This window comes from Lolium rigidum, chromosome 5 (assembly GCF_022539505.1).
Source record: "Lolium rigidum isolate FL_2022 chromosome 5, APGP_CSIRO_Lrig_0.1, whole genome shotgun sequence".
In the NCBI taxonomy this organism is placed as follows: domain Eukaryota; kingdom Viridiplantae; phylum Streptophyta; class Magnoliopsida; order Poales; family Poaceae; genus Lolium; species Lolium rigidum.
Genome location: NC_061512.1, coordinates 50,690,652 through 50,701,751, shown reverse-complemented (window position 1 = coordinate 50,701,751; position 11,100 = coordinate 50,690,652). Strand labels below are relative to the sequence as shown.

General features: G+C 46.4%; 1 protein-coding gene across 1 annotated transcript; it reads right to left on the bottom strand.

Annotated features, from left to right (window-relative positions):
- Nucleotides 1-5,469: 5,469 nt before the first annotated feature.
- LOC124655948 (inorganic phosphate transporter 1-2-like) lies at nt 5,470-7,050 on the bottom strand. Its single transcript, XM_047194772.1, has one exon. The coding sequence runs from the start codon at nt 7,048-7,050 to the stop codon at nt 5,470-5,472; it is 1,581 nt and encodes a 526-aa protein (XP_047050728.1).
- Between the last annotated feature and the right edge of the window lie 4,050 nt (nt 7,051-11,100).

Sequence of the window (11,100 nt, the reverse complement as noted above, 5' to 3'; positions counted from 1 at the left end):
TTGAAAAGACAGTCTTGCATAGAAATTATCAATGATAATATTACCAGGAAGCTCATGAATGGGGCATCTGAGCATTAAAGACTTCAATCTCCCCCATGCTTGGGCAATACTCTCTCCATCATGAGGCCAGAAATTATATATGCGGTTCCGATCTTTGTGAATTTCACTTGGAGGATAGAATTTAGAATAAAATAAAGGCACAATGTCCTTCCAATCAAGAGAATCCCTATTCTTCAAGCAATTTATACCAATGCGCTGCTTTACCGCACAGCGATATAGAGAATAGTTTCTTCCTAACTTCATCCATAGAAATACCTGCACATTTGAATAACCCGCATAATTCATGTAAAAACAAGTAAATGATCTCCAGGATGGACAGTTCCATCCCCTTCATAGCGGTTATCCACAACACGTTCAATAATTTTCATAGGTATTTTGTATGGAACCTCTTTCTCACCTGGCGCCTCATCCACTACCTTTGCAGTAGTAGTAGATTTTCCAAAGAGGAATTCAAGAGAAGACCTCTCCATAATGAATTATAGCAGCAGGCAGAAATAAAATCAGCACGTACAGTAAAAGTTTTCCTTACCAATTCCACTTACCAATAGCGCTTCACTCCCAGGCAACGGCGCCAGAAAATAGTCTTGATGACCCACAAGTATAGGGAGTGTATCGTAGTATTTTCGATAAATAAGAGTGTCGAACCCAACGAGGAGCAGAAGGTGTTGACAAGCAGTTTCGATGAAGGATTCACTGTAAATGCTCACAGACAAGTATTCGTGGGGTTTTGATATAGCAGATGAATAAAGTACAAGTAAGTAAAATGCGAGAGTAATAATTGCAGCGAGTGGCCCAATCCTTTTAGCACAAAGGACAATCCGGTTTGTTTACTTATAATGACCAAACGTTCTTGAGGACACACGGGAATTTAGTCTAGTGTTTTCGCTTCATATAGCTGATTAATCTTCATTGTTTTGATAAGTGTTGTGTGGGTGAACCTATGCTAATGCACCGCCCTTCCTAGGACTAATACATACTTGTGATTATACCCCCGCAAGCATCCGCAAATACAAGAAAGTAATTATGATAAATCTAACCACAGCCTTAAACTCTGAGATCCTGCTATCCCTCCTGCATCGATATACCGACGGGGGTTCAGGTTTCTGTCACTCCGGCAACCCCACAATTAGCAAAAGAATACAAGATGTATTCCCCTAGGCCCATAACGGTGAAGTATCATGTAGTCGACGTTCACATGACACCACTAGAAGAATAACACCACAACTTAAATATCATAACATTGAATATTACCCAACATAATTCACTACTAACATTTAGACTTCACCCATGTCCTCAAGAACTAAACGAACTACTCACGAGACATCATATGGAACATGATCAGAGGTGATATGATGATGAATAACAATCTGAACATAAACCTTGGTTCAATAGTTTCACTCAATAGCATCAATAACAAGGAGTAATCAATACCGGGTGAGTTTCCCCTACCAAACAATCAAGATTCAACCCTAGATGTTACAAAGGTGACGAGGTGCAGCGGTGGAGATGGCGGTGATGATGATGGAGATGATGGTGATGATGATCCCAATGATGTCCAGCTCGATGACGGTGACGATGGCGTCGATTTCCCCCTCCGGGAGGGAATTTCCCCGGCGGATTTCAGCCTGCCGGAGAGCTCTTTTCTCTCTGGTGTTTTCCGCCCCGCAGAGGCGGCTGTGTCTCTTCGCGATTATCCTCTGGAGCTTAGGTTTTCGGGGCGAAGAAGTACGCGAAAGAGAGGCGGCCGAAGGGGGCTGTGGGCCCCCTCCCCACCAGGCGGCGCGGCCAGGGCAGGGCCCGCGCCGGCCTATGGGGGGCCCATGGCGGCCCTCCTCGGTCCCTCCTTTTGGCTGGCTTCGTCTTCTGGAAAAATAAGATCTTCAGTGTAATTGCCGTCAATTGTTGATCTTCCGAAATATTGCATTCTGACGGTGCTTTTTCCAGCAGAATCCTGACTTCGGTGAGCGATTCTCCAATAATCATGAAATATGCAAAATAGGTGAAATAACATAAGTATCATCTCTAAATATGAAATATACCAATGAATAACAGTAAATTATGATATAAAATAGTGATGCTAAATGGACGTATCATTATGCCACTTGTGTTGGATACTAAGACAACCAAACCCTTAATAAGAACCTTGTTTGTGAATCACTCTAGAAGTGTAACACACCCTAAAACCAATCATATCCACTCATTAATATTAAATCATCGGGGTTAGATTACGCGTAGAATGATTGCATCTCATACTTATGCACTATTGCATCCTTGCCAATCTTTTAAACATCGTCCTTACCGGACGATGATGCTATTTCAGAATTTGGAGTTATTGCGTATCGAAGACCTTGTCTGCATAATCTTGCAGCCAAGAAAGGCAAGTTCATCGCTTGCTCATGTAATTTGAGTATTTTTACCAAATTACTTGCAAAGTGCTATACTTATCATTCCTGCATGAAAAACAAAAGTATTACTTTCATAACTATGAATATGACTATGTGGTTGGCAATGGAACCATGGAATGTGTTGACATGGTGGAGGTTCCATTGCAATGGGTTTATATCCATCTAGGATTAAACAACAAATGTCGTCCAGTGATTCTTGTGCCGTAAAACTCGTGTTAACCATAAGATCTGGAGTGGGACGGAGTAGTCAAACGTATTTCCACCTCTTGTACATCAACGGATGCGCTTTACCGTAGACACTTGTATCCCGAGGGTCAAGCGGTGAGGTTGGGGAGCCCTAAGTCCCCACGGCAATGACCGTAGACACTTGTATCCCGAGGGGCAAGCGGTGAGGTTGGGGAACCCTAAGTCCCCACGGTACTGCGGTCTATGATGGGCTGCATCTCCCGGCGAAGGAGTTTTGGTTCGATCCCAGAACTGTTGTCGTGGTCGGGGGCCATCCTTAATTGGTATAAGAACACCGGCGAGGACCCAGGGTCGCAGTTTGCAGCAAAGGGTGGGTGTACGAGGTAGCGGAGGAATATGTTTGGCTAAGACCTTATACCGGGCCTCACACCAAAGGAAGTGTGGACGGGAAGATCACCCGGTTGGCACCAAGGTTAAGATCTCTTATGGATAAAGCAACACACCTCTGCAGAGTGTAATGAATCGTGACCTGTCACTCCCTGTTCCGGGTTTGGAACTGCGAACGCTGTCGGAAAGGAACTCCATGAAGTTCTAGTAAACCGGTGAAGGCTGACGGACATAGTTCTTCTGAATAAAAGCAACCTTTTGAAGAAATGGTTATGAAAACATGCATGGGTATTGGACTTTCTGGTCTAATGCTGTAGCTAGTGCATTAAACACCTCTTTCCTATAATGAACTTGTTGAGTACGCTCGTACTCATCCCACTCTTAAATCCCCTGCTTAGATATGGAGGCATCGAAGGAGGATCTACAGTGCAACTCGAAGGCCGAGGAGTCAATAACTACTTCAAGGGACAGGACCCTGCCAGAGGAGTCAGATACCACATCCAACAAGGAGAAAACCCAGATTAGCAATAGAAAGGAACTAGCTTCCTAAACCTAGCTCCTATTTAGCTAGAATCTATTCATAGCCCCTATAGCTAGTCAAATACTCTACAAATAGAGTTCGTGATAAGATTAGACTACGAGTCGTTCTTCTGGAGTTTATTTACAGATTTACCTCATTGTAAAGTAGGAGGTTGTGCTGATCTTATATAACAGAGTCTGTATGTAATTCTATAGACATGCCTTGGACCCGCATATGTTTCTGTTGTACCACTCTGAGCGATATAATACTAGTGGAACGGTGTTTCATTGGTGTTATATCAGACTTGCATACTACGCCATGCAGTGGTATGCCGGGTCACCACACTTCATGACCTGCTTTCCCGCAGATCTGACAGGTGACGAGATCGCGGTCCTTGCCGCCGGCCCTGCCTCCACGTCCACGACGACCACCGCCGCCGCGCTGGCCACGTCCATGGCCACGGTTGCCACCGCGGCCTCCACGGCGTCCGTTCCGTCCACGGTATCCTCCGCGCCCACGCTGAGCGGAGTTGACAGAGGAGGAGCTGCCGTAGGCACCGTCGGTCAGCAGCTCCATGCGGTTGTCGTACGCAGTCACCTGAGCATATAGATCGCTCACGGTGAGATCTTCGCCGCCGTTGACACCGATGGCGGCGAACAGCGGATTGTAGGTGTCGTCGAGGCCGGCGAGGAGGTACTCCACCAGCTCCTCCTCATCGATGGGCCGGCCCGCGGAGGCGAGCTCGTCGGCGAAGCCTTTCATCTTGGTGAATAAGGCCGCCGTCGTCATGTTGTCCTTGCTCGTCTTGGCGAGGGTGACGCGCAGGTTTGAGACCCGCGTCCTTGACTGGGAGGCAAACATTGCCTTGATGGCCCCCCCAGACTTCAGCAGCCGTGTCCATCCCGATCACAGCGACGAGGATGTCCGGCGTCAGCGATCCGAGCAGGAAGGTGAGGACCTGCTGATCTGTAGCCACCCACGCGTCGTAGGCGGGGTTCGGCTCTTTGGTGGTTTTGCCATCTTTTTCCACTACCAGGGTTTCTGGCGGCAGCACCGTCTCCTTGTCGAGGAAACTCAGCAAGCGGGCGCCACGGATGGGGGGCAGGACCTGGGACTGCCATAGGAGATGGTTAGCTCTCGTCAACTTCTCGCTCACGGTGATGCCAGCTAGGGGATTGGTCATATGGTGGTGAGGGAGTTGGGAGCGAGGCACATAGATGGGTTTAGGAAATCGGCTCTGATACCATATGATCGCTCAAGAGGTGTTGTGGGAACGATGGTTGGAACTCCCATCGGCTTCGTGTTTATATAGGCTGCCAACAGCAGGTTGCGTACAAGGGAAGGATTACATCGTGGGGAGATAGATAAGATCGGCATGATCTTTATAGTTCTGATCATGCCGTGTACATCAAGGCTGAAACAACTAACATATCTCCTAACACGTGACATACACAACGTACATAACAATTGTGTTTAACACTGCCACCAATCGGGGCTGAGAATACGGACACGTGCTGTGTGCGCGGCGACACATTTCGAGCCTAAATTTGGACAGTCGGGGCGAACAAGCCCATCATTTTGCGTTGGATCGTTGGGCTAGACTTTTATCCTGTTCGCGCGAATCATAACGGACATATTTAGTCCGTTTGCCTCAGGCAGCTGGAGATGGCCCTTACCATGAATCAATTACCTCTTTTTGCACGGAAATCAATAGCTTCCCCTACTACATGCATTCATATATTTTTGGTTTTCAGTAACATGAGTACAAGAGACTTGTATACAGAGACTAAAGAAAACACAGCACAAATTCAGTAAGTGGCCACGCCGAAGAAAAGAATGCGCTGCAACGGAAGGCGAACACACACCATCGTGCATGTAGATTGTAGAACAATAAAGAACCCGTGTCTCCAGCTAGACAGCCGGGGCAATGGTGTCTTCGTCGTTGACATTCTCTTTGGAGATCTGCTCGAGCGACCTGCCCTTGGACTCTGGCAGCAGCAGCGAGAAGAGCAAGCCTAGAAAGTTGGTGCCAGAGAGCATGAAGAGAGTGTTGCGCATGCCGATACCTGCGGAATACCCTTTCTCGGCCTTTTTCTGGTCCTGGGACGCGTACAGGAACCCGAACGCGCCGACGATTGACCCGGCCTTACCGGCAGCAGCGGAGATGCCATGGCATGTGGACCGGAGCCTGGACGGGAAGATCTCGGCGGGCACGACGAACGTTGTGCTGTTGGGTCCGAAGTTGGCAAAGAAGAAGGTGAGACCGTAGAGGACGACGAACCATGTGTGGTGCCCGGGCTTCACCAGGTAGTCATATGGAACAGCGACTGCGAGCATGAAGATGGTCATCATGGCGAAGCCCATGAGCTGGATCCAGAACCTACCAATGATGTCGATGAAAGCGACGGTGAACCAGTAGCCCGGTACGGTGCCGCAGAGTGCGATGAGTGCTTGGGCACGGGCGATGTTGGACAGCTCCTGCAAGGCGCTCATGGCCCTTGCTGGCGGGATCCAGCCGACATTGGTGAAGATGGCCTCCTGCAACAAATTCTGGCTGTAGAAGGCAACGTCCAATAGGAACCAGGTGCTGGTGGTGGCTAGCAGGTGCAACCCGTGGCGCCTAATGAACTCCCGCGAGAAGAGGCCCCAGGTGTCGTCAGAGGTCACCTGAAGCCGGACCTGCTCCTCCTCCTCTGTGATGTCCTTGTTAAGCACTTTGGACATGTCCGTTGTGGCCTGCCTCGTATCGTGAGCGATGAGCGCTGTGTACCGTGCGGTCTCAGGCATCTTCATACGCCAGTAGTATGTCAGCATGGCAGGGATGGTGCCGAACATGACGATTATGCGCCACACGTAGTCAGCCTCCGGCCCGATGGACTCCGCAGCGTTGATGTAGAAGGGCGGCGCCGGGAACATGTTCCGGAACACGGCCGAGACGACGATGGTGACAATGGTGCCGAACAAGATGCCGAAGCCCTGCATGGCGAAGACGGCCGCGATAAAGGTGCCACGGGACTTTTTGTTGGCATACTCGGACATGATGGTGGCTGACAAGGGGTAGTCGCCGCCGACGCCGAAGCCGAGCCAGAAGCGGAAGAAACATAGCGTCCCTATGACGCCCTTAGCCCCGTGCCCGAAGGAGAGCCCTGAGGCAATTGAACAAAGGACCATGAGGATGAGTGTGAAACCATAGGCCCTCTTACGACCGAGCTTGTCACCGAGCCAGCCAAAGAAGAGCTGGCCCACGAGCGTGCCGCAGAGGGCCACGCCGTTCACGGCGGCTGACACGTTGGCTGGGAGGTTGCCGGGCTCGTTGCTGCCAGGATCGGTGTAGTAGATGCGACCCAGCAGCCTAGTGATGAGAGAGATGCAGAAGAGATCGTAAGCGTTGGTGAAGAATCCCATGCCGGCAATCACGATGGCCGTGAAATGATACCATTGCGTCTTGGCGCCGTCGAGTGCTTTTAGCACGTTCAGCTGTTCACCCGCCATGGTCGGTCGGTCGATCAGCTCGCAGCCCCCTTCAAGCTACTTCTTCTCTTTGCTTGCATTTACAGACGACACAAACTAAGCATGTTGATCTAGTATACTATTACAAGGATTGATATGAATGCCCAGATCGTAGCTTATCGGGTTTGACTTTCATGTTTTCAATATAGAATTGTGAAAACAATACATTATTGAAGCCATCATGGTTTTTCTGGGGATATACCTGAACGGATCGTGGGCACAACCAAACGACTGTAAATTAAGTGAAGAGACGGGAGATGGGGGGAGCTCTGGTATACAAATAAGTCATTTAAAATATAAAAACTACCACCTTTATTATAAAATGTAAGCCTTTTTAGGAAAATCAACTTATATTTTTATAACGGAGGTGATAGTAAACCTAGATACAGAAGATTTAGCAGCAAGCAGGCCCATTATATATATATAAATCATTGCCTTCCAGCCTCACCCTCCTCTTTGTTTATTGTCTTTCAAATTGCAACCCGTCCGGTCAATCACAGTTCACACAGCTGTGGCATTTGGTCAGATACGTACTAGCTTATATAAACTTTCTCAGCGCAAGAAAAAAAATATGTGAAAAGATCCGAATATGCTCGGGAACCTTGCCAACTGGCCACTAGTTTGCAGCAGTATATGGTATATACTACTCTCGCTTCACTAATATAAGATGTTTTAGGTTTTAGTAGATTGATCTTTTTGGTATGTATCTAGTCAATTTAGTGTGTAGATTTACTCACTATGGTGTGTATCTAGTTCTTTTTAAAGTGTCTAAAATATCTTATAATTATAAACAGAGAGAGTAGATGATACCTTGCGCGTTGATGCGGAGATTTCCTACTTTCTTTTTATTAAGATCCTAATTTTAACATAGAAATTTGCGACAAATTCACTTGGAATATATTGAACCCCACATAAACGGCTAAGTCTAAATAGAAAATCATATATAACATGCACTTTTTTCCTGGAATTAGGGTGTCAATGATTACCATGGAGCTCACAACAAGTGGGAATAGTTAACTCATAACTGGTACTACAACAAAGAAGAGGCGGGATCCGGTGTCCCCCCCCCCCCCCCCGGAAGTTTGAGGTGGTAAGTTGGCCCCGGGCAAAACCAATGTCTAGGCCCGCCGAAACCCAGCTACAGGGCTTGTATGACTCCATATGGGTATACGGGGTAGGAGCTACTTATGCACCACGTCACAACCTCATGGCCCCACCTCTGATTCCATGTTTATCACGATACCCTCGCGGCCCCACCTCCGTTTCCACATCGATCATAGTGCCGGTAATATCGCATGTTGTCGCTCTGGTTGTTTCTAGCGTTTTCGATCCCGAGCTCTGAAACCACAGTAAGGAGATGGATCCGAGCACCAGGCTCCACACGCCGAACTGGGTCGCGTACTGCACGAGCGCCTCCGCCATGCCGTCTTCCACCACCATCATATCTCCACCTGCGTGAATCTACACCTGATCTGCTATGACCTGGAGACGGTTCTAGATCTGAGACTGGAAGATCCATTCCGTGTGGCATGGTTGTTGGGTCAATCCTCTCGCTAGGGTTTCAGTCATCCGGGATTGACCATACCGTGTGACCTTCCTCCTCCATGGTGGTTTTGTAAGGTAATGCCATCACATATGTAGTTCAATTTGTAACGGCTTGGCACTTGTAGTTAGTATGGATTTTTGTTCATGATTTTTAGTGTTTGAGGTAATGGAGGACCGTAGTTCAAGTTGGGCAGAGCCAAGATAACAGATATATGAAAGATGATGATTCTAGTTCAAAACATGTGGATAGGTCTCTGTGTGACAACGTACCTCCCGAACAAGGCTCTATTGACGGGGACGATGATGAGGATGATAGTGTGAGTGAACTAGCAATTTATGTCTAGTTGTTTTTATGCCAACCTCCAAATTTGCAATTTATGCTTAGCTGTTGTAAAATTGTGTAGATGGAGATTGGTGGTGGTATCGATGGGGCTGATGCTGATTATGTTGACGATGATACCGTTAGTGAACTTGCAATTTATGCGCAGTTGATTTTAGGACAACCTCCAAATTTGCAGCTTATGCGTAGCTGTTTTTAAATTGTTTAGATGTAGATTCATGTTGATAAAGAGCTGAATGATGGTGATGGATTGGACACTGCATTTATTAGTGAGGTATGCAGAGTGCTATCTTTGTGCAACATGCAATAGAAGCTATGACGAAAACATAACTAACCACGTTTTTGTGTTCGTTTGTTCAACTACTAGTTGGCTCTAGTAGTTCGTATGACTATTGTGTGTGAATCAAACTTGGAGACTTGTGAAGAATCTAAGAAATCATACTCGGTAAACAAGAGTGAGGTATGATTCTGATATTTATTTATTTTGTGAAAAATGATGAATGGAAGCAATATACTCTTTGTTTACATGTCTATGTTTTGAATGTGTAGGTGACAACAGTTGCTCAGAAGGAGAATGAATAAAAGATGGAATTCTGCAATGATATTTGGCGTATGTACTAGAAGATAATGGAGATGGCGTTCATTTCTAAGGTTGCGGCTTATGATTTCTACAAGTGTTATGCTAGAATACACGGATTATTCAGAAGTAGAAAGAGAAAGACCAAGAGTAGCAAAGGGTCTTTACAAGAAGTACGTAGGAGGGGGTTTGTTTGTTTCATGGAAGGGAAACGTCAAAGCAAATTTCTAACTATGGAGAAGCGCACGGATAGGTTAAGACCTGAATCTATAAAGTGCATATGGTCGTGAAGCTTGATAGAGAATGCGGGCATTGGCGAGTTGCAATATATGACCATGACAGTCATATCTTAGCTAGACTAGACTAGATGAGGCCCCATTTCCATGATCTCGTAGGAAGATTAAAAATTTCGAGGAAGCTGAGACATTAGCAATGGCAGCTGGGTTAGGATGCACATGATTATGACTTCCTTCGTCAACAAAACTGGGTTTACGAGGAAGGATTTGTACAACATGTTCTGCAGGGAGAAGAGGAAGTTACTTGCATATGATGCTGCTACCACAATGGAGAGCTGGAAGAAGAAGTACCCTTAATTGTTTTTCGAGTATGACGTTGATAGTAAAGGCCGTTTGAAAAGCTTGTTCTGGTGTGATGTTAAGCCACATCAGGACTACCACAATTACGGTGATGTGGTGTTGTTCTACAACACATATAAGATGATTGGTATGGTATGCCGTTCGTTCCGTTTGTGGGTCTAAACAATCACCGGAAGACCACAATATTTGGATGTGACATCTCAAATGAGACTAAACGTACATATGTTTGGCTGCTTAACACGTTCCTCAGAGAAATGTGTTAGCAGAAACCCAAGTCTACAATCATGGATGTGAATGTTGTGATGATCAAAGCTATTCGCAATGTATTGGCGGATGTGTAGCACCATATATGTTCATGACACATTGAAAAAAACATGGTGAAACACCTAAGTTTCAAGTCATTGAATGAGTTCCAATCAGTTTTAAATTACATTACACCACATCGCCGGCCATATTTGAGGAGAGATGGCGGGCATTTGTTCATAAATGGGAGTCTGATAAAAAAAAACTTAGCTGATAATGATCTATTATATTATATATTATATATTATTAAAAGTAAATTACGGGCTCACCAGAAAATAGAGAAATCACTAGAAAATCCCACAAAAATCAGAAACATCTGGCCATCAGTTTAACTATTAAGCCTAATATCAGCCGATGGATTTTAGAATTAATCTATTGACATAATTACCCACCACTGCCATACATAAGTTTTTTGATACCCCTTCAATATTGCTACTTCTATCTAAAAATTATAACGAGAGAGATACAGACTATTTTCTATAGAAAGAAACAAAGCTACTGCCCAACCCTAACACATCTCACGCACGCGGCCGCAGCCGCCGCCACCGTATCAGCCTCCATGCGTTTCCGGCCTGACGATCTGCTCTCAGTGCATGCATATGAGCTGTTTAGATTTGAATCTCGCTTGCTTCACGTCTGCCTCCGTATGTTTCCGGCCGGCCGATCTCCTC

Excerpts from the sequence above, each read along its gene's own strand:
- LOC124655948 (XM_047194772.1), bottom strand. The coding sequence starts at position 7,050 with ATGGCGGGTGAACAGCTGAACGTGCTAAAAGCACTCGACGGCGCCAAG.